This window comes from Ceratotherium simum, chromosome 15, assembly GCF_057802395.1.
Source record: "Ceratotherium simum simum isolate JZ-2026a chromosome 15, ASM5780239v1, whole genome shotgun sequence".
In the NCBI taxonomy this organism is placed as follows: domain Eukaryota; kingdom Metazoa; phylum Chordata; class Mammalia; order Perissodactyla; family Rhinocerotidae; genus Ceratotherium; species Ceratotherium simum.
The window spans coordinates 11046595-11071496 of record NC_141914.1 but is presented as its reverse complement, the minus strand read 5'-3'; the positions used below and the strand labels follow the sequence as shown (position 1 = coordinate 11071496).

Here is a 24902-nt window from a genome sequence, read left to right as displayed (position 1 = left end):
TTTTCAAAAGTTCCTAGGAACTAATAAGCATATCTCCACACAACGTAAACAGAACCTGGGAACAGCTATGGATGTAATAATTCTTAGAAGATGCCATCATGCTTAGATGTGAGCAAATTCTACACAGAGAGATTTTCAAAAGGCAGGGATTCTGGAGCCAGATTGTCTAGGACTGTAGACTGGCTCTGCCACTGATGGGCTGATTTTCTCTAAACCTTTCTGTGCCTCAGTTTCCTGATCTGTAAAATGTGGATGTTAATAGTATTTGCCTTGGGAGCACTGTGAGGGTCAATGAGTTGCACACGTGCAGTACTTAAAACAGTGCCTGGTACAGAGCAAGAATAACGTATGTGAATAACGTATTGTGGGCCCCTCCCTCTGGGGCCTTATGCCATACAGAATAAACGTTAGCTATCAATAGTAGCAGTAACATTCATGTTGGTATCATTAATAGCATGTCATGGCCTTGGTAGCCTAACAGCTTTGTTCTGATTTTTCATTCTAGGGTTGAATGATTCTATAGTTGGGGGGAAAAAAGCATATACAACAAAATTAGATTCAGGAAGATCTTAAATCAGTTATCTTTCAAGAAGCAACTCTTTTTAAACATATAATTAGGGCCAGCCCGGTGGCGCAAGTGGTTAAGTGCGAGCGAGGTCCGCTGCAGCGGCCTGGGGTTCGCCGGTTCGGATCCCAGGCGCACACCAATGCACCGCTTGTCAGGCCATGCTGTGGCGGCGTCCCATATAAAGTAGAGGAAGACGGGCATGGATGTTAGCTCAGGGCCAGTCTTCCTCAGCAAAAAGAGGAGGATTGGCAGATGTTAGCTCAGGGCTGATCTTCCTCACAAAAAAAACAAAACAAAACAAACAAAAAAACATATTAAGCTCAGTTCTGCTTTTGGGTGCAAGCCTATCCACTTGCATCAACTTTGGGTGCATATACCAACACTTCAGTGGGACTTAGGGAAGAGCATAGAAACTATATTACGTACCTATGCAGGGACATGCACATGGATAAACACACAGTGGACACAGAAGAGCATAAATCGATGTGAACTCAAATGAATAAAACTGCACTGTGGAAGCACAGAATTAATGTCTGTTATTAATTAGTCAAGTTGCCCTTAATAGAAGGTTCACTGCTAATCAGGTCTTGAAACAGAACATGCCTTAGTAAATGACAATTTATTCTTCTATTATTATTTTAAATTGAACAATAACCTCCCTTAAAAGTGAGAACATAAAATCATCTGCAGGACACCTTCTGGATGGAATTCCCATGGCTGTATTCAAAGAAGTTAAAATGCTCATGTTTTAAATCAAACGCTGGGCATCAATATTTGATATCTATTGTCTATTCCCTCAGGTACTCCTGTATTCTTTACAACCATAACTCAGGGGGCACAAAATGTATCCTGTTCACCCTTGTATTCTGCTCCAAGAATATCCTAGCACCTTCACAATGAAGGCATTCAAGACATAATTGTGTTGAATTGAATGGTTCATTAGTTCCAAGGTAATTGATGATTCATACCAAGAAAGAGTTACTTTCGAGTCTATAAAAAACAATGCTAATTATGACCACACTACTGCCTGGCCTCGACCAGCCATCACACTGTCCTTACTTATGCTTCCCAAAAGCACTAGTGAAAATTAATCACCGATATTTTAATTTTACCTCTGACAACTAAAGCCACACTGAGGTTTCTCACTGTTTTGTGTAGTCAGAATGGCCTGAAAGTAAAGAAATGTAACGCACTCCTAAAAGAAAAACAAAAAAACCACTATGTTGAAAGTGAATCCTAAGGATGTGCATGTTGGCTGGATGTATAAAAAATTATCCTCTTCAAAATGATTACAAAGAAAAAGTTCAACAGGAATACTGAATAAGTGAGATAAAATGTGCGGTGGAGGGATTATTCTTTACATTCCTGGCTTCAGGGAGGCTGTCATTTTCAGTTCAGGTAAGACCACACCTGAGAATCTGGGTTTGTTATTGGCAACTTGAAAGATGTAATAAATCTGTGCTGCATCAAGCTTTTATCTCTTTGAATCAAAGACATTTTAAAATGTGTTCCTTTCTACAAATGTTAAGATATCAATTCCTTTCTTTAATGTGTCCTGCTTCAAAAGACTTAGGAAAATGACCAGTGCAAAATAATTAATCATGTGTACAGTAGGCCCCCCTTGTCCAAGGGGGATATGTTCCAAGACCCCCAGGGGATGTGTGAAACCGCAGATAGTACTGAACTCTATATATACCATGTTTTCTCCTATATGTACAGACCTATGATAAAGGTTAATTTATAAATCAGGCACAGTAAGAGATTAATAATAATAACAATTAAATAGAACAATTATAACAATATACTGTAATAAAAGTTACCGTAGATCTTAGCAACCTCAGCACACGATTTTTTTCTTTCCTTATTAAGTCGAGAACTTTCATCTTTTCACTTAAAGGGAGCACTTTACGGCTTCTCTTTGGCATATGTGAATTGCCAGCATCACTACTCTTACGCTTTGGGGTCATTATTAAGTAAAATAAGGGTGACTTGAACACAAGCACTGCAATACCTTGACAGTCAATCTCATAATTGAGAGGGCTACTAAATGACTGACGGCTGGGTGGCGTCTACAGCTGGAGCCACTGGACAAAAGTGATGAATCACGTCTGAGGCGGCACAAGATTTCATCATGCTACTCAGAAGGGCATGCAATTTAAAACTTATGAATTGTTTATTTCTGGAAATTTCCATTTAATATTTTGGACTGCAGTTGACAGTGGGTAACTAAAATCATGGAAAGCGAAACCGTGGATAAGGTGGGACTACTGTACCATGGAAGTAGATGCCCTTTAACTGGTACAAAGAAATGGGTAAGATGTTCCAAAAAGTACCATATCATTTCACTCTTAATTATACTTTGTCTTTCATTATCTATTATAAAGGAGCCAGCCTGATTAAAAACAAGGCGGTGTGACAACAGACCCACTGACACTAATCAAGAAGTTTCAATTTCACAATCTCTGCTTTTTAGTACAAATGTTTTGCAGCCAAGGTATGTTTACAGTCATTTTTTACTGGCTTATTATCTGCCAAAACGGTGTAGACATAACCCTAGGAAGGCATTTAGCAGTGTTTTCCAAGATGTGCATTTCTCCCATAATTAAATAAAACCAGAATGTTTTTGCCATAAAAATACACTAGCTGATGGTTTCAGAGAATAAAGAATAGCATCACTGTTAAGAAAATTCAATCTTCTTTATTATAAAAGATAACTGGTCAAACAACAGTGGTCCACGTGTCTTAACGCTAAAATCTGGGCATATTATATAGTTTACTATGTGGTTTGCTGAAACAATGGGCCAGGTGAAATGGTTCAAATGTTGCTCTTTCCTCAGTATTTCTTCAGAAACTATACCATTTCTGAAGGATCCGGATGGGGTGAGGGTGGCCTTTGCTTCTGTGTCTCTGTTTCACACTAAACACCCTCCCAATTCTTACAGATACTAGAATAAATTCATCTTTACCATTATAAGTGGTTTTTGAAAGTAAGAAATACTAGGAACTCAAGGCCTCTGAAAATGTCTTCATCCTTTTTTAACAAATAGGGTTAACAACAACTTTTTCGATTCCCTTAGACTCACCAGACCTACAATCGAGCTTCTTACATATGATGAGTACACCCTCTTTCTTCAACTTCACCTGAACACGTAACTAGTTTCATACATCGAGATAAACAGGAAAAGAACAACACAGACAACGGGCACCACAGACTAAATTCAGCCCTCCCAGGGTGACCGTTTTCTACCTTTCTCTCTCTCTTTTTTTTTTTTGTGAGGAAGATCAACCCTGAGCTAACATCCATGCCAATCCTCCTCTTTCTCTGAGGAAGACTGGCCCTGGGCTAACATCCATGCCCATCTTCCTCCACTTTATATGGGACGCCGCCACAGCATGGCCTGACAAGTGGTGTGTCAGTGCGCGCCCGGGATCCAAACCCAGGCCGCCAGCAGCGGAGCGTGTGCACCAACCGCTAAGCCACGGGGCCGGCCCCGACCTTTCTCTCATCTATGCTCAGACGAACACAGCTCTCTGCTCTCCAAACTCCACTCTTCACTTGCTGGCAAGTCTCTTCTGGACTCTCTTAATATTGGGTTTCTTCAGTTGTCCCTCCCCACTCAGCATCTTCAACTCTACTTTTCTACTAGTAGGACTTCCTCTTTGTTCCAAACACCCAGGCCTGCTGAAGGAGGGCTCCAAGGTCAGAATGAAGCTCCTGGAAGCCATTCTTTCCCATGCACTCAGGTTCAGGGGTAGAGCTGTCTCTGACTCCCCTTTTGCTTTGCCTCCCACATCGACTGAATCATCAAATCCAGCTGAGCCCCTGCAACCTCCCTGGTGTCTGTTTCTGTCTCCCGTCCCCCACTGTCAGCTCCCCAATCCTGCCTCTTGTCTTCTCACACCCGGACGTCCACAGAGGCTTTCCACTCCATTCTACACCCAGCAGCCAGGTGTCTCTCCAAGTGCCACCTCCATCGCTGCACACCCCTGCCCCAAGTCTTCAATCGCTCCTCATTATTTTCAGGTACAAATGCCTTCACACTAAACACGCTCCCAATTTGACCTGCAGCTGACTTGACCTTCACCTGCCATAACCTCTCAGCACAGCCCTCCACTCCTGTCAGTCTGAGGGACTTGCCATTTACCTATCTCATGTCTGCCTGCCTTTATCCCTCTGCTGTCTCTCCCCTATCTCTCCATTCAATTACACATAAGTCACAATCTCCACTGTGCATGGGTGGGTAGGTATAAAAGAGGGCAGTGGACAAGTGTTAAGTGGATGCTGGCAGTGACTGCTGGCCCCGGGTCAGGGCTCAGCAGGAAAGGGAGATGATGGTGACATTTGTACAGCAAACACCTTTCTCAGGGGACAGCTACTTATTAGCTCTCACTCACTGTTCACATGCAGGAAGGCTGGCCCAGTGTCTCCAGATTCCCTAAATTTTCATTAGAAGTCAGATATATGGACTTATTTTAAATCTATAATTTTAAAATATTAGCCTCTAATTCAAATGTAAAATGTAATACAGGTCAACAAATTGTGGGCCAGAGAGAGCATCTCTGCCAAGCTGGATGTGGCCCAAAGGCTACTGGTTTCAACCGCTGTTCCTAAACAACTCCTTCGTCAGAACCGTCTTCACGCTCTCTCCCCTGGGCTGGGTCCTCACGACACCCCTGCTGATACTCATCTCTCCCCTTCCTGGTCTCACATGCCCACGTAGTGTACCCCTCACCACGCGGGTGGAGTTTCATTTCATCACATGGCTCCCTGTGACACCACCGGCACTATTTCTTTCTTTCTTATCCCTTCCCTTTTTACGTCTCATCTCTTTGGAATAACACCACGACTTCCTACAGCCCTCACAGTACCTTCCACAGTATATTCACAAATAGGCACTTATTTAAGGGTGTAAGATCTATCTTGGCAGTTTCAAAAGTACAGACACTTTTTAAAAAAGAAATATCAGCTCCATTTCTTTGACAGCAGTCTTGAACAATCTGTCATCTTATTCAGCCATACACATGTGTGTAGGAGTAAGCTGTCTTCCATAGAGCCTTCTATAACACGCAAACTCCTATAACAAGCAACTTGTACAGTCTTTTATATTCAACTAAAACAAGGGACAGAAGATCCCAGGGTCAAGAGCCCAGGCTGTGGGGACAGCCGGCCTGGGTTTCCACAGAGGCTCCAACCTTCCTGTCCACATGAACCTTAGGCAAGTCACAACCTCGCTGCCCTTATTTCCTAATGTGTAAAAGAGGAATGATAACAGTACCTACCCCACAGGACCTGGGTGTGAGAATTCAGTGAGCACATGTAAAGTACTCAGAACAATGTCTAGCACACAGTAGATAATAAATGTGTTATCTTAGGTGAGACAATAAAACTTACTTGCAGATAAAATCTGCTATTTAAAATTTATAATCTATTTTAAAGAACGTATGAGATTATTTCAGAAAAATTGGAAGTAAAACAAACAGTAATACTTTTAGGCTTATGCTCCAGCCCCTAGTGGCACTCCAGAATGAAGAGTCCCTTTACTGCTGACCTTAGAAGAAGGCTCACAGGTTACCTCGTCATACTAAAAATACATCTGCATCCATACGCAGGTAGCTTCAGTGGCCTCACTGTTATTGGCTCGGAGTAGACCCTCAATAACTATTGTTTGTTAGAGTAAATGAAAAAACTGCTCCACTTATTATATTAGGCAATTTTGGTACCAGAGATCTTCAAGTGTAGAATTTTCTTTGCTAAAATGTACAGGTAGATGTCTGTGTGCGCCCTCCCACTACAGCAATTATAATGACCTCCAGGGGGATGCTTTGCTGTTTTGCTGTTCTTTATATGACCTGACCTAATTAATTTCAAAACAAAAGGAAACACAATACATTATAGCACTTGCGCCAATTAAGTAACTGGTAACTGAATAGTAGGAACCTCACGGAGGTTCAAACATAAAGGATTGTATTTTTCTCAATTCCCTGACCTCATCAGCACTATGCCAAATCTCCTTTCCTAGCTGGAGTAGATTCCTGAAAAATACCTGGAATAGATCCCAGAATTTTCAGGTCACTTTCAGCTATTAAAAATCCACCCAGTTTAAAATGACAATCAAATGCCCACAGCAGGGCCTTCCCCAGGGATCTCTTGGCTCTGGGGTCCCAGGAAATGCGGAGGTCCTTACAATGCCAAGGCTGAGAGTGCAAGCCTGTCCACGTCTCTCTGTGTCTGCTGCCAACGTCCTCCAGTTTCTTTTGTCGCTTGCTCAAGTGGGTGTAGGGCACAGCAATAAATTCATGCCTACAGTACTTCCTGCTTCTCGCCAAGGAGAAAACATTTCTTGGAAGCAACAACTCCTGTCTTGGGAGGTCTCCTCATTCACTCCTCCTCCCGTGCCAGCCCACAGGAATGGAGCTGGGGAAGGGTGCATGGTTAGTTCTTGGGCTGGTTCCTGGCCCTTCTTTCACAAGGCCTACAGCCTCTGGTTCAGAAGTCAGAAGAAGGAATGGTGGAGGTAAAACTAACTGCCCATGGTTATTCTTTCTTTTCTTATCTGTGCTTGCTAACTCTACGTAAGACTGAAGGACCTTGTCAGGGGATGCCAAGTGGCAGGGATGACATACAAAATACTTAACAGGCAGGATGCCAACTGATCAGAAGGGACATGGTCTCAGGGCTGGAACAGGGCCCTGGAGGCCCCTTCTGTGCCCTCCAGTTGCTGGAAGGATCAGGGGGGCCCAGGGATGCAGGGGGTTTGGGTCACAGTCTTTTTACTAACAAGAGGAAGTATCTTGGTATTTTAGTACCAGAACAGCTGTACTGGAGCAAACCAGCTGAACATCACTCCTGCTTGTGGGAGCTGGTCAGAGCCCTGAATAGAGTCATCTCTTACTGCATACTTCCTGACGTGAGAGACTGTCCCAGGCCTGCCCTCTGCCAACCCGTCCCCATGACTACCCCATGGGCTCTTGCCTGATCAAGCTGAACTACTTCCTATTTGTCCACTTGACCCCTGGGAAACTCACACATCTTCACAACCCAAAACAGAGAGTGCAGCAGGCTATTCCAAGTCTCTCCCTGTTGCCCATTACCTCCAGTTCTCTCTTGCCTGGTCAGACAGGTGAAGGGCACAGCAATAAATCTATGACTATAACACTTCTCACATCTCACCAAAGAATGAGAAGACACTTTTCGCAGGTACCACTCCCAGTCTTTAACTGGGGTTCCCTTAAAGCTGTCTTCACTGTGCTTGATGGGGGGCACAGGTGAAGAATGGAAAGCACTTCCCTCTCTTCCTCCTCAGGACACGGAGAAAAGCCAAAATATTCCAGAAGGCTGGAGAGCCTATGATGCCCCACACACTGATGCCTTGGGGGTTAGGGTGGGGATGAGAGGAGAGACCACTGGAGTGGCATTGGGGATAGTAGCTGGATTAGGCTCTTTATAAATCCCAAGAGGTGGGAAACTGAAGGTGGCTTCTTGATGGCTTTCCCTTTGGAATGCATGAATTTAAAGCTGTGCCTTCAGATTTCAGACAACAGCACTAATTCTGGGCAACAGGAAAAATCCTCCTCAATATCCTGCTATATTTATTTAAAGAGGCACCCAAAATAATTAAATATTATATTCTGTTCAAGAAAAATGAACATCAAATACACATGGAAGAGAAAAGAAATGAAGGAAGACTATTTCTACTGGTGATTATGTGGAGGCGCTGATTAATCCATTGTGCACATATTGATGTTTAATTAGGAACTGGGGAGGCTTGAGGATGTTATTCTAAAACACAGTCTATTAGCATTATGGCATCACATTTATGTGGCAAAAATAATAATGTGAGAAGATTTTCTTGGTAGGTTATTTTTTAGCGACCCTGTTTCATCATAAGCATATATTTTTACTCGGATGTTATAGGAAACTAAGTCTGAGTCTAAGCTGATTTGCTATAATTGGAATAGGCTTATTTCAGTCATTTTACCCCTTTAAATTATGATAGCAGCATTCAAACATCTGTTAAACCAGAGCATCTGTTTCATACTTGGGATGCATCCCTACAAATTAGAAGCGTGTTCTTTTTAATGAGCTCTGATTTAATAGGGAATCCTTTGTTATGAATGTTATGCCAAAGAAAGAAAATGAGACAAATTCATCTCTTTAGCACCCCCCACAGCAAAGTACCTCAAAGGTTCATACGTTTCTAACACAAATTTTCTAATAAAGAAATATTAATATTGAAAGTTAGTTTTACAATTTAGTGTTGTTTAATATTTTAAAAGCCATATGTATATGTTTGTATATATGTATACAAACACATACACACATATACTCATAACCAGGAAATGCAGAGAGGGCCATTCATATTATTCAAGAAAAATAACCACTTCTTCCAAACAAATTGTCTTGACAATCCATATATAGTCTTGAAGAGGCTAGACAAATTCATGACCTCATGGGCTCTCTGTTTCTAAGACTTGTATACAATTCGGACTCCAAAGGCACAGTCGTTGCCAGATCTTTACCATTTTGGTTCCATCTGAAGTATACTTTGCCACTGACTCACCCAGTTCTTTTTAAAAGTATTCCCTCTGGTCTTCATATGTTTTCCTGTCATTCATAGCCCTCCATTTGGGTCTGAATTTGTCTTACACAAGAGGCGTATCAGCTTAATGTCAGATGACAATGGGTTAGTTTGTTCTACTCTTCACATATTTCTTTAATTTCTCGGGCCTTTGCATTTTTATATTTCTAATTTGAATCTGGCTAGACCTTAAAAGCTTAATTTAAAGATAGTTAAAACTCCTATATTTTTATGATACAAGCTACCATAAAATTTAGAAAATGATAGGTCATCCCTTTAAGTTCAATAAACTACAAAGGATTTATAAAAGAACCCTATCACTCCCCCAAAAAACTCAGAAGGAACTCGTTGGAAGGAAGCCAGAAAAATGAGAGAAAAGAAAAAGTATAATATAAGAGATTTTGGTCACTCATTTTGTACCTCGTAATTTCTCTCACCAAAGAAAAAACTACCACTATAGTGTCCTGGTGCTCAAAACATTTCTTCCACATGTTCCCTGAAGGCAGAGCAGGTACAGCCTGGCAGAGAAAGCCATTGCTCCTGCCCACCCTAGCAACAACTGCTTCTAGCATCTTCCCCCTCAACCCATCCCCCACCAAGGGAGGGCTCTGTCCCTAACAGGCTTTATGAAAACACATTTTCTACTTTGCCAAAGGAATAGTAGCATTTCATACCCATGTCACATCAAATGTACAACTGATAGCCGTTAGAAAACCAGACCTGAGAACGTGTCATTTGAGTTCTTCGCCAAAAAAGACAAAAACTAAAACATCAACCACTTGGTTTAAAAGCAGTGCCTTTTAGGGATTTTGAGATGTTATAAGAGAATCAGAGGAGAGGAAAGTGACTGATGCCATTCTTCTGGGTTTAAGCTGGACTTATTCAACCAATCTGAGAGAGACAAAACTGACCTTATTTTAAAATACTACCTGTGAAAAAGATCTTGAAACTTCCCTGGGTAACCTTTTTCAATGCTTAATGACTTTTAGAAGCAAAACTCCTTTTTTCCTAAATTAAAGGTTAACCCCCTCATTGTTGAAAATTAGATACAACACACTTAATGGTCACAGGTGAGACGGTACAGTTTAAGGAACACTGTTATGATTGACTTTTCCATCACTTCCACTCTGCAGATCTTATCTCAGTACATTCTTGGACACTTGCCTCCGCCAGTTGAAAGAGCGCCGATTTTCCACAGCGTTTTAGGGGTTCAGCACCACCCAGCTGCGAAGTGTTCGAAGAAATCTGTATTGAAAACAATTCACATAAATAACATTAATTATGATATCAGAATCTTTGCTTCCCATTCATACACTCTCAGGAACTTTCCTTAGTTTATGAGAACATCATTGCTCCCAAGTACCAGATAACTTTAAATGTGTCACACTTGGGATTGTAATTTTGTAACCAATTTTAGTTGAATAACCTCAAAAATAATAACAGAAATCAGGTGTGGCTTGGGTGGCTATTTCATGACAAGAGTATTATCTTGTACATTCCAGGCTTTAAATTGAACTCCATAAGCTTAAAACAAGCTATGCATTTCCATTTCTATATAAATACCAACTCATCAACTGGCCAAATATAAAAGAGATTTAGAATCATTTTATATTTACCAAAGCAATTAGCAAATTTTTTTAAGGAATTTATTTGGGATCTCTGTGGAAAGACAGTATGAAGTCAGTCAACAAACACTGTTTTGAGAATCCAATATAAATCTGCTGGGCAACATGACAGGAGCTGGGAAATCTAAGGGTTTATATAAAACATTGGCCCTGGCTTTGTGAGATGCTCTAAAGCACACACAGATCGACAATCAAGACCACAAACCTACATAAGTCGTACAGGTAAGGACGTACGTTGTAGTACATCGACATACACACAACCTCACATTGACTGCATACTCGTCTGCAGATCTGGCTAAACAGCAGCCAGGCACTGATAACAATGAACAGCACTGTCCTTTCTCATTTGTATATGAAAACTTCATTTTCAATTTCTAGCGTAACTCAGTAAAGAGCTGGGAGGGACATACATTGTTAAGGATCATTACAAAGCCGCCTTCTGGAGAAGTTCTGTCGTCATGAGAGCAGCTAGCTATGGTCTAGGCTTTTTATAGTCTTCGTGATCCTGAATTCTTTCTCGGTTTAAGACAGAGGCATTTCTCAGTTCAGTTTAGGAGGCAATCCTGCCTTGTGATTATATCCTTACGGGGGACCCCAAGTCCCACAGGACTCTAGGGGCTGTCAGCTCCAGGCGACACTGGGTGCCTGCTGCTACAGGGAATTCTCCCGAGAAGACCTGCTGAATCAGAGGCCTTTGTAAGGCAAATATTTAATCAGCTATCTGGGCCACTCAGAAGGGTCTAGTTTAAGAACATCTAAGGACTCTTCCTTCCTAGGTACCATCATTTTTAATAAACTCCTTTCCTATTCATCCTAATCACTTACTTTTTCTTTAGAAGGTCAACTTATGGGGCTCAATACTCCCGAAGTTCAGAATGTTTTCCTCTAGTTGAATTTTCTCTGATAAATGCCACTTCTACTTTTTCTAGACAAGTTGAATTCAATTACTCACATTATCACTGGACTAAGAGAAACAAATAGTAACATAATCCCCGACTCTCAATGACTTGGGGGCCTGAAGTACTGAGCACCAATGCCCGTGCCTGAACGGAGGCTGTGTGACAGAATGGACATGGCTTTCATGTCAGACAGACATGCCTTCGTTACTCTTTGCTGTGAGGACTTATGGAAATAATTAAGACTTTGAGCCTCAGTTACCTCATCTTCAAGATAGAAACAATAACACCTGCCCTGTATTATTGTGGTGAAGATCAGATTTTATGTTAGTGAAGAGTTTGACACCATGCTGAGCCCACATTACGCTCTCAATAAATGGTGCAATTATTAGTAATAAGGATTTATCATTAGTAACACTAATAAACATGAACGCTTTTAGTACAATTCCAAATATTACTTACACACTGAAACTGGAATGGAATTAAAAATTGCAATGTCAGAGGATACTTATTAAATTTAATAATTTGTAGAATATTAAATTTCTCACGTAATCATGTGACACCCTCAAGAATTACTGAAGGACAACAAGCTCTGTAGCCCTGCATGACACTGTGTGTTTCTAGCTCTTCCACTGGCTCCCTCTGCTGTCGATTTTGTTGCTGTAGGTTTATTCTCCCTGACGCTGTGTGTGTGTGTGTGTGTGTGTGTGTGTGTGTTCACGACCGTATATCCTGTGCCCCGTGCAGTGCATGGCACACTGAGGGACTCCATGAAGGACTTCCGACTGCCTGGCTGCATTAGCTGCCATCTGAGTTCACGCACAGCTGTCAGAGTCGAGGCTTGAGATTAACGGTTCCTTGCCTTTCTAAAGGAACCACCCACATTTAGTAAGAACAATTTTCCTCATTGCCTACGGAGGATTTTTACCTATTTGTAGGTATAGGGCAGTATTTTAAATGCCCAAGGTTGCTGGAAGCCTGATTTCCAAAGGGGCGTGTGTGTGTATGTGTGTGTGTGTGTGCGCGCGCACGTGTGTGCGCGTAGGGGTGTCAATGTATTTTAGTAGTCCAACATTTCCAGAATCACCTAACAATAAAATTTTCATGGAATGACTTAGTGGTAAGATAGGCTTTCTAAGAATGTCTTTTGGCTTAATTTTTGGGTGGGGGTGGGGAGGGGTAGAAAACTGGACATATGTTAATGTCTGTGGCTCAGCCTCATCTCGATTCCTCCACAGCATTCACCATGGCTGACCTTTCTTTCAGGAACCTCTTCTCTGGGCTTCCACTACCACAGTGTCCTTGTTTTCCTCCCACCTCTCAAGCCACTCCTGTTGTTCTTTGCTGGCTCTGCTTCCCACGGTGATCACTTAAACGTCGTTCCTCAGGTTTTGTCTTAGCGACCTCTCTCTATTTACACATTTTCTCTCAGGAATCTCACCCCCTCTGAGAGCTTCGATTATAAGCATAGCTTGTACCATGCCGATTTGTTACACCAATGTTCATTCCCACATTTCTTCTCTATTTGAGAGACATACACATCCTTTCAAGTAAGAACAATATAGCTGATACATGTTTCTCAGCGATTGGTCAGCTACTGGGGGGAGCACGTGTCATGTTACACTCTCCGGTAGGCGCAGGAGTGGGCCACACTGCACAGTGTGTTCATGGCTATGCTTTTGATTTGCCTCGAGGTGGGTGGTGCTTGCCAATCTGTTAACCCCACTGTAGTCTCTCCTTTGGTTATTACGTAGCGTTCTGCTAAACAGAGTGAGTGTGAGAGTACGCGAGGTGCAGCAAAAGTGTTAAGATAAATTATCACCCTGGATGTTAAACGGCTTATTTTATAGCTGCCTGAGGTAGGGGAGCACATCAAGGAAACAGGTGGTCAAGATAAAGCAAATTAAGTAATGGCAGAAGTCTTTTGCAATTATGAGGGGTATCACAAACATCATTTCCTGGGAGGAAATGACCAATAATTATTGAAGGCATCAATAAATAAAAGAACAAATGAACCAGAGGAGATGGTTGGTCTTTCTTACCTTAAAAGAAATATTAATGCTTCTGATAAAACACATAATACTTTCACATTGATAAACTGCAGTGTGAGTACATGGTATTTTTGTTGAACGTCATATTCTGCAACATATTGAGCGTTCCATCATGAAAATGAATGCTTTAAATTTGCAGCTATTGCTTATATCCAATTGTGACAATACCTTAAATTTGATGAGATTATGGTTGTATTTATATTGGCAAAGTAAATACCTTCTAAGGAAAGTTTTAATGTCCAAAGCTATTTGTCTAAATCATCTAGATTAGCTCTCTGTCTTCAAAGTCAATATGTAATTTTTCAGGGTAAACATACACTCTAGGTGTAAGAGTCAGCCACACAGCAGAGAGGAGAATATGTGCACTGGTCACGGCTCTCGGACTTGTTAAATAAAGGAAGACAATAGCGCCCTTCTGGCATTACATTTGGCCATTAGTCTTCAGTAAAGGAGATCTAAAAAGTGAGGGATGTGTCGCTCTACCTGTGAACAACAGAAGATTCAGACAGGAAACTCACACAGACCAACTGAATGGATCAGAGCCTGGAAACAGAGTGACAGCTCTTCAGAGGGGCCATGTTGAATCTAGATGAACCATGAGTGTCAATAAGGAAGAAGAGACAGCCTGAAATGGGGGGAAACAGGCTTTGCACCCTGTATTTCCTTCTAGATCTCGTAGAGCAGATATATTTCTCCCTCTAAGTGTAAACATTCATGAGGAACCTACAAACAAAATGTTCTTTATTCGGTTTCATGGTTTCATATAGGTTAACTTCAACGGGTTTTTAAACTATCAGATTTGGTTAGGAAAGAAAAATATCCTTAGCTTGCAAGGCAGAGACTCAGGACTTGATGTGAAAGAAAAAACATTTTTAACTTAAAGAAATGCCCAGGGCTTACTGTTTGTTAAAAAGTGTGTTTTAGGATAATTAGATTACATGATAAACGACCCACTGCCAAGAGATCTAGCTAATCTCTTCGTAGAGTTATGAACCTTTGTAAATGAAATTAGCAGGAATGCTCTCTAGGAATCTTGCATGCCTAACCTTAAAATACTACAAAGCTAAACATTTTTAAAGAGTAAATTGTTTCCTAAATTATATAAACATACACTTTTCTCTTAAGTGTACATAACACAAGACTGAGAATCCCTCTGAAAGGAGATGGGGGTAGAAAGGGGCCTACTGGGTAATTTTCTATTGTATGTCCATCCCTTTCTTACTTCACCCTTTCCATCCCTTTCTTACTTCACCCTTTTCCCTATAAGGTCCCAGAGACACTAGGAAGTGCCTTAAGAATGACGATTTAATAACTCATGGCAAAAATGATAAACTATAGAGCAGCGGTCTCAAACTGTGGTTCCTTAATAGGAAACTTGTTGCAAATGCAAATTTGCAGGCCCCACTCAAGATTTAATACATCAGAAACTCTGGGGGTGGAGCCCAGCAATCTGTGTTTGAACAAGCCTTTGAGGTGAGTCTGATGTATTTGACAGTTTGAGAACCTCTGCCATAGACTAATTAGAACAAGAATTTCAAGAGTCTGTGTTTTTTCAAAGGTGATGGGTGTATTATGAAATAATTATAAGAGCTTTAGGGATATGATCACAGTTAGTAATTATAGCCTATTTTATTTCTACTACAAAATATATGCTCATAGAAGATTTTAGTAGATAATTTCATTAGTTCATCTAGTTAGCTCTTGTTTAGCTTTGAATAAACTAGCTCAGAACCGGGCTGACAACATGGTCAGATCACGAGATATTAGAGATTGAGACTTAGGGTTCTCTTGGGTCAGCTGAGGAAAGTGACTAGACAGGTTATGTACCCTTAGAGAACCATGTACTTCTCTTGTATAATCACATATAACATTTGCAATTAAATAACCATGTATGTAATAATTTAATTTTCTTAGGAATTAAAAGGGCTTATATTATCAACCTGTGCCAAAAAATATCACTAGGAAAAATGATATACTGAGTCGGGAGGGGGAACTGCATTTGATTCTAGGGCAAAACATTTTATTTTGATTTCTTCATCATGCCTGCCTTCTTGTGTTACAATGCCATGAAACAACTCCTAATAAGCTTGCAAAATAACAATGTTTTTTAAGCTTCCTCAAATCTTATATATGTCCCATGGTCAAAACCCAAAAGCCTTCAGGAGACAAGTGAGGAGTGACATCTGGAAACGTCTCCTTGCACAGCTCCCAAGAGGAGGTTCTTTTCTTCTGTACAAAAAACCCTTCTCATGCTTTGAGGAGTGAGGACAAATTAATTTGCTTCAGAGAGGCATGGGACCTCATTCTCCAGAATCACAGGACAGCGGCTGTGACACCATCAAACTGGCCCCTCACAGCTGCCCAGGGCTTCAGGAGCTCCTAATAAATCTGACGATGGTATCGCTTAAATAATAATCATGCTCTGAGTGGGGTAACTGTTAGACATGCACCAGCTGAGATATCCCACACTGACATTGTAAATGAATACTCCTGGCAGTTAATGCATCTGTAAACATCAGGTGTGTCCAAGATGAGCCAACCCCAACCTAATATTCGTACTACACAGTGTAGAATTTAATCAAACAGAATATATGGCAAAGACATTCTGTTGGGAAGGAAATGTTTCTAAAAAGTTGCATGGGATTGGCTCAAGTATCAAGATTAAAAATAAATTTAGTCACCATGCCAAAATTCTTTTTTAACTCTCGAAAAAATTATTCGTATCAAATAAATGGATGTCAATCCCTGGAGGAAAACAAGAAAGTATTAAACAAAACTATTTCCCCAGACAGCGAAAATAACAGCCTATTTATCATAATGAAAAATTATAGTAAAATCTTAATTTATTCAGATTCATCAAGCAAATTGTTCTTCTTGAAACGATAACATTATACGGTATTTCTGTTACCAGTCTTATAGAATAGCCCTCAACAGCGACAGCAAATACTGCGGCAGAGAAGCCGAACAGATGAGCAGGCCAACTGCTGGAATGAAGTCACGGAGGTGGACACAAACGTCCTAAGAAGCAGCGGCATTTTTTTTTTAATATAAGAGCTGAAAGTAATGTTTTCTCATTTTCCAAGTAAGATGCTGGGTTTTCTCCTGCCAAAAGGATATCATTTTACATTCCATTTATGCAGCACTCTTCAAATGAATCAAAGTGCTTCAATACATCCACATTAAACAGAACAGTCCTGCTCGTCATTTTCTCTCAATCTTATAAAAAACTGCTTTGTTTATGATATGCATTTTTGGTTGGAATTAATAAAAAGGAAAAAGAGGAAACACCTATAGCAGACGGCAGCTTATTTTTACGAACTGTGTGCATTTTCTTACGCGTCATATAGTGCTCATTAGAGATGAGCATATGGTTGAGGCCAGGGCTTTTGTGGCAAAAGCAAGTGGACCAGCTTTGCCTCCTCGTCCTACCAACCCAGAAAATGCTCTCGAGTATACGCTCTCTGTCTGACTGACAAACCAAAGAAATCTGAGATCCTGCAAGAGCTGACCTGATCCAGGCCTGAGATTAAACACTAATAAAAATACTGGCTGGGGGCTGGCCCCGTGGAGTAGCGGTTAAGTGCGTGCGCTCCACTGCTAGCAGTCCAGGTTCGGATCCCGGGCGCGCACCAAGGCACCGCTTATCAGGCCATGCTGTGGCAGCATCCCACATAAAGTGGAGGAAGATGGGCATGGATGTTAGCTCAGGGCCAATCTTCCTCAGCAAAAAAAGGAGGATTGGCATGGATGTTAGCTCAGGGCTGATCTTCCTCTCACACACACAAAAATATACTGGCTGAAGCTACATCGCATCAAAAGCTAAGCACTGATGATGAACGGGTCATATTCACCACTGCGTTTGCTGTGAGGGTTATTCACGAACTACGGCATCTAACTTCACTACTGGAAAAATTTAATAAATTGGAATCCTATGGCCCTCATGTTGACAGCAGTTTTTCCAAGCTTGTAACACAAATTAAAAACAAGGTAAAATGAAATAAATGAATTACTGGAAAGTGACTATTCTGAATGAACTCTTTAATGAATGCTTATACAACAGATACATAATTTGGAGCTGATCTATGATTATAGCAAAGGTAGCAAAAAGCAGTTAAGTGCTCTGTTATGTGTATTATGTTAGTAAAGTCAAGAGGCATGCCCAAGTTCAAAAACTCCATTCCAACATTTCCTAAGCTCACTAAGTTTTCTGAGACCAATAAGCATTAAAAAGAAGGCCATACCTCTGCAAATTGAAACAAGGCTGATGCTTGACATCCTTTTGAAGGAGCATCGGGGTGGGATGTACTTGAAGATATCTGAAAGGAAACAAGTAATTTTTAATGCACAAGGACATTTTCCCATATCAGACTAATAGATTCTGCCATATATTTCCACTGCAGACACTGATAAAGATTAAGACCTGAGTCATCACCCTCAATCCCTTTTCAAAGAACAGCATAAACGATAAAGGAAGACAAAGGCCATGTTTCTAAAAACAGATGATTGGAAGGAACAAAAAGACTAAGACGTGGCTCATTTGCCACGTCTCTTGTAAGGGTATCAGGTATGTATCAAACAGCAGTTGAGGAGACCTGTTGAGATTAATTTTCTTTATTTCAATGAGTCTTTTAAAATATGACTAAAAGCTGGAAGCTACAAGTAAAGCCAGTCACTCTCTCTTCCCTACCCTACTCCCCCCAAGCTGTTCTCTGCCAGAGGCTGCTGTGAAAAGCCTACGGATGTGGGTCAGGGTATCTGGGAATGAATCTTAGCTCTTCTACTCACTAGCTACATGACCCTGGGCAGCTTAACTAATCTTTCTGAGACTTATTTTTCCCAACTGTAAATTGGTGATGATGATGATGTTAATCCCCATTTTACAGGATTATGGTGAGAAGAAAATAAGCCACAGAATGCACTGCTTGCCTGGCACCAGAACTCAATGAATTGTTCAATGAATACGAGCAACATTTCTTCCTTTTGTCACACCACGCATCTTCCTACCCAAACACACACACACACTTCAGGTGTGTCTGACAGTGGATAGAGGATTCTGCCATACCACACTTGGTTCAACTAGGAGACCTTTTGTTTCCACTTGGTAACTACGGGAGCCTCATCAAAAGTCTGCTCTGAGGGCCATGTGGAAATAGTTACCAAGGATGTTTTGAGAACAAGGTCAGTTATCAATTTTGGTTCCAAAGCGAACGAAGCTTCTATCCAGTTACAAAATAGAGTGAAAGGGTCACAAGAGCAGAAAGCCTGGGCATTCTAAGTTCAGCCCATTTCTAGTCCCATAAAGTCTTTTTCTTCAATTAACTGTGCTCCTCAACTCCACCAAAGGGTACTCACTAAGCAATAAATGCACAACAATCATAACTCTTCAATCAGAGAAATCATTTTTTCATCTTAAGTTGGTTATAAAAACAATGGAACCAGTTGGTGCTACAGTATCAAAGTGATTTTTAAGGATAAGAAAGAATTAGTAAACAGAATGATAGAATTATTGATTTTATTCACTGCTGAAGCCATTAGGAAAATTTTAATTCCACTGTATCTTTTGAATTGGACTATTAGCATTTTTAGAATAAATATCAGTAAAAAGAAAAAGGATCTCCCAGATCCTATTTAACAAACTAGATATAAACAAACTATTGTAAATGGGTAAGATTTAACCAAGTGTTTTTGAAGACTTTTGAGGGGAAAACTGTAGAACTCTTCTTGGTCAAACCACGAAACCTATCATTTCAAAAGACTTCCACATGCAAGTTGTGACAGACAGCAAATATAAATCCACAGGATTTTCCTGAAGTCCTGGGAATTATAAACCACGTAGTCTTACTTCAGACATCACCCTTCATTCCTACCAACCCTCAATAACAGTGAGAGAAATAAACAGTTTATGTAAGGGGAAATGCCTAACCTACCATATATTTCTTCAAGGATTAAATCAGACAGTGAACAAAATAGAACCAGTGGTATAAACCATCCAGATTTTTGAAAAGTATTTCACAAGTTTCTAAACAAAAGAATGTTTTTATAAATTAATATTGGGATAAAGGAGATATCCAGTTAATGACACGAATAGAGAGCTTCTGAAGAAATATTAGATTAAGGAACCTTTATATAAAAGCAATAGGATCAGGGATGTCTTTGGAACCTTCGGTATGCTGTAGAAGCCACAAAGATGTACACATGCCAATACAACCAAAATTTCATGGGAAATTTTAGAAATTTCATTAGATCTTTAGGGGTTCAAGGATCACATCTCTGCTTTCAAAGTTGGGACCAATATTATTTAACATGTCTATAACTACTGTAGAAAAGGGAGGGCAGAAGGGATCCTCTATTCCATTAAATTCTGGAGGAAACAATATACAAACAATTGGAATTCATGGCACATCTCAGAGAAAGAAAGAAAAGTGATAGATAAGGAGCATCATGCCAGCAGATATATGTTACAACATTCTGGTGACATCAGCAAGGCATAGAGGCACATTATAAACAATGTCTTAAAAGGAATGGCCTGGGCCGGCCCCGTGGCGCAAGCGGTTAAGTGCGTGCTCTCCACTGCGGTGGCCCAGGGTTCGCCGGTTTGGATCCCGGGCGCGCACCGACACACCGCTTGGCCAGCCATGCTGTGGCGGCGTCCCATATAAAGTAGAGGAAGATGGGCGTGGATGTTAGCCTATGGCCTGTCTTCTTCAGCAATAAAAAAGAGGAGGATTGGCAGATGTTAGCTCAGGGCCAATCTTCCTCATACACACAAAAAAATGGAATGGCCTAATTGCCAGTGTGAAAAGCAGTTTTGCCAATGAAATGTTTAAACCACCAGGAAAAGACACCAGAGAGGGAAAAAAAAACATCTGAAACTAAAAATATGCTCTCCTTGTGCAGAACCGTTACACAGCAGGCAAATGCTCAGAAGGATGGCAATGCAAGACAAGGTCTAGTGAAAGACAATCCAAATGATCAAGGGGAGACTACGTGGTTTAAAGTTTAGAAAAAATTAATCAATCATAGCTCCATATTGAGTTCTAGGGTAAATGAAGATATTTCAGGAAGCAGTCTTAACCTTTAGATTTGATATCAAGGATAATGTGCTTTTTCTATACCATCTCTCTGAATCAATGCTAGAGATGTATTGAGCCCAACAGGTTTGACACAAGACGTAAGACTTTGAAAACTGCCAACTGCATGCTAAAGGTTTAATTAAGAAAAAAGGGTACTAAAAAAAAAAAAGGAAAAAAGGAATGCATAGCCAATAACCATGAGTTGATTCTCTCTTCTGATTTAACACCTGGTAAAGTAACACCTGATAAATGACTAAGTTCTAATAATAATTCAATTATACTCTTAACTTTACTATCCATGAATAAAAATTAGTGATGAGGTTTAAGTGTAATAATATTTAGTATGACTTAATAATAAGCTTCTATGAACATAAATATAGTTATTCCTTAATTAAGACACTCTGGTGTGCCAAAATATCTTTCCCAAAATTTGATTCCATTTTCACATTTATGGTTAATTAAGCTGAGTTCTTCATTGCTTTAAGTTACTATCATCAGCCCAAATTTAGGCTCATTTTATAATTTCCTCATTAAGTATAAATTGCAACATATTACCTCAGCAAACTGAAATAATGGTGACTTCTGACGTAAATCAGGAGATTCTGAAACATCAGGCCTGCAAGTACCAGAGGACACCTGAAAGAAAGAAGGATGGCATGAGGCATCACAGGAATCGTTTCTGGAAGACAACAGAAGATAAATGCACCTAAAACATTCCTATTTGAGGAAAAAATGGTTCCACAAATGTGAGGCAATACTGTGAGAAAAAAGTAGTTGTATTTTGCAAAGTTTTATACAAGAAGCCATCCAACTGCAAATAATACCATAAATAGCAGGATGATGCATTTTAGAAAACTTAATATTTACCTAAGAGAAATTTCTTACTACAATGATGCCCACTTGCTCTCTTGGCTTTCTGCCACCAAATCCAAGGAATAGCTACTTCTTCCATGTTCTGTGTTTCCCCAGTATTTCACATCACCAGACTACATGAACACACACAAGATCTGACAATACAAACCTTTTGGGAAAACAAAACTAAAGTCGAATTCTTGTTTTCCAGGATTTTCATGTGTTTATACACAAGCCACAATCTTAGAAAGGTTAGTATTTACCTAAGAGAATTTTTTTTTATAATATAGTTTCCTTTGCACTATTTACCATGTTGGGTAAACATTTAAGGCTCTGCTATCTTCATTATTAACACTGGTTACAGAAACACCACTGATTTTTCAAAAATTCTTGCTATTAATCAAGTACTCTCCTCGGGATACACATTCCCTATTTTATCTCATCACTAAAATTGACCCATTTTTGTATTTGGGTGACATAATCACTTAGGTAGCCAACTGTTATTCAAAAGTCACAGGAGTCCCAATGTTAGAGAGGGAAGGATTTCATTATTGCTCTGATCTAACCCTTTTTACAGATGAAGGAACTTAGGACCAGAGAGGTACATGATACTTCCCCTTCCCAACACTCAGTAATCTTCTTTATCTTCATGGTACTTAGCATTGATCACCACAGAACACAAATATCTGTTTCTTGGGCATCCTCTCCCAGTGGCTTTGTTTAACGCAGACTCCTAACACTGTCTGGGCATGACGTAGATACTCAACAAGTATGCTGAATAAAATAAATGAAAGTGGACAAGTCTTCTAAATCCCAAATCAGTGTGTCCCCCCCACCCTCCCTTTCTTGAATGACAAGGTTAGGGAGTCTCACGGAAAAACTTATCTTTCACTTTAGAAGAAAAATAGTTAAGAAGTTAAAAATGCTTTTTAATATGTTTCTGACAATAAATCCAAGTTCACTGCAGAAAAATCTGAAAAAAAAAAAACAAAAAACAAGATACAGAAGAAAAATCATCTTTTTATTTATTTATTTATTTATTTCCCCCAAAGCCCCAGTAGATAGTTGTATGTCATAGTTGCACATCCTTCTAGTTGCTGTACGTGGGACGCGGCCTCAGCATGGCCGGAGAAGCGGTGCGTCGGTGCGTGCCTGGGATCTGAACCCTGGCCGCCAGCATCCGAGCGCGAGCACTTAACCGCTAAGCCACGGGGCCAGCCCATCATCTTTTATCTCCTAAAGATAAGCACTGTTAATATTCCACGTACATTCTTCCAGCTGTGTATGTAGATAACTTTTTCAACAAAAATTGGATGTTGTACTATAGTTATATGATGTTCTTTTTTAATGACACATTAATTTCCCTGTGTTATTAAACCTTTTCCCATATAATTTTAATAGCTGCATGTGATTATATTAGATGGTTGAATCCTATGGAAAGAGCTGACAGTCACTCACGTTGCGTGCCTAAAAAGAGAGTTTCTCACTGAATTTCTCCATTAGACATTGAAGATGTGTTTCTCTAACAGTGTCACAGGCCACTGGGCAGGAGCAGGCATTTGAAATTTTAATTGTCACCTTTGGATCTGAAAGAGTAATGGCCACCTTCTTCCAGTGATAAGCTCCATAGAGAAGGTGTGGAAGCTTTAATTAATGTGCTACCTGTGGTTTGGTTGCCAAAGCCTGACTCTGTTACTGTCACTTGACTATTTGACAAGTTGTATGCCAAATGGCCCCAAAGCGTTTTTATTTGTTTCTCAAGCATTTGAAGCCAAGGAGACCCAAAATGCACTAAAAAGAAGGCCAATGAATCTTGAAATTCCTAGCCACAAAAATTCCTTTATTGGAAGGAATATTTGAACAAAATATGTCTTTATATTGTAATTTAGGAATAACAAAAAAATCAATATTATCCTGGTTTATAAAGAAATCTGGGGCTGGCCGGGTAGTGTTAAGTTTGCATATTCTGCTTGGGTGGCTCGGGGTTCGCCCGTTTGGATCCTGGGTGCGGACCTACTCACCGCTCATCAAGCCATGCTGAGGCGGCGTCCCACACAGAAGAACTAGAATGACCTACAACTAGGATATGCAACTATGTACTGGGGCTTTGAGGAGAAAAAAAGAAGAAAAGAGGAAGATTGGCAACAGATGTTAGCTCAGGGCCAATGTTCCTCAAAAAAAAAAAAAAGAAAAGAAAAAAGAAATCCTGTGTGTTTAGCCCCTAGACATCTTGGTAAATAATCAAAATTTGATTTAAAATCAAGCCTAGGACTAAATGAAAATTATAAAGTGTCTTTATAAATCTTTAATAATGTAGATTGTACGCATGACAGAAATCTATAAAAGATATTTGGAATTAAATGTATTATCATTTAGGGTAGTACACTGCATATAGCCTATATAACATATATTCTTATTTCAGTTCCCATGATGCATGAGAAATAGTTACCATTTATGAGAAGATACATCACCCTATGGCTTAATTAGAGTTCATACAAACTGTAGAAGACAAGTCAATTTTCTTTTAAGTCCCATCTATAGATTATCTGGCCATAACTACACATCAAGTCACAAAGTTTTAACGTTAAATAACCTTCTGCAAATCACTAGGATGGATGATCTTAAATAAAACTTTCTATCTGAATGGAGAATTCAAATGTAAGTAATTATCAAGGCGCCTGTAATCCTGCATGTTATGTCAATTGCACCAGGCAGTCAAAGTCTATGCATGTGTGTTTGTGATCCCCATGCACCTGACGCACAGCAGCTGCACAAGGAATATCCATTGACTGACTTGATTCTCTGTGCGTGTGATACGAAGAATCTCAATGACCTGGCCAGGCATCACACAACAAAGGCTGTTCAATGGTTAAAACAGCAGTAAGAGTCACTGAGGCTGTGCATTTCACTGGACAATGCCCTCTCTCAAAATCTAGTTACTCTTACTTGAAAGCACTGTGGATTTAGCATAATCTTCAGTGCAGTGTAATGGAAACAGCACAAAGTCAGGAGCCAGGAGAACTGGGTTACTACTAAGCTGCGCGGTTACCTGACTAGTCCGCGGCAGAACGGCAGCAGCAATCAGAAGGGCCAAGAGTGGGGTAAGAAAACGGGAGAGGGTTGTCAAAGAAACACTGTCAGCTGCAAGACGACAGCAGGGGAAGACAGCAGAACTGCAAGAACAGGCGCAAAGGTGTTCCGCAGCATCCTGCTCACTCTGAAAGAAATTAAAGTCAGGCACATAGCCCAAAGTTCCTC

General features: G+C 40.3%; 1 protein-coding gene across 14 annotated transcripts in view; it reads right to left on the bottom strand.

Annotated features, from left to right (window-relative positions):
• BBX (BBX high mobility group box domain containing) overlaps positions 1–24902 on the bottom strand; it is a 260883-nt gene that overhangs the window by 40318 nt on the left and 195663 nt on the right. For all 14 annotated transcript variants that reach the window (XM_087439547.1, XM_087439543.1, XM_087439546.1 and 11 more), the window contains 3 exons: positions 21348–21428; positions 17961–18035; positions 10312–10392 (listed from right to left, as the gene is read on the bottom strand). In XM_087439547.1, coding sequence (XP_087295673.1) covers positions 10312–10392; positions 17961–18035; positions 21348–21428 — 237 coding nt within the window. The remainder of the gene's footprint in view (positions 1–10311; positions 10393–17960; positions 18036–21347; positions 21429–24902) is intronic.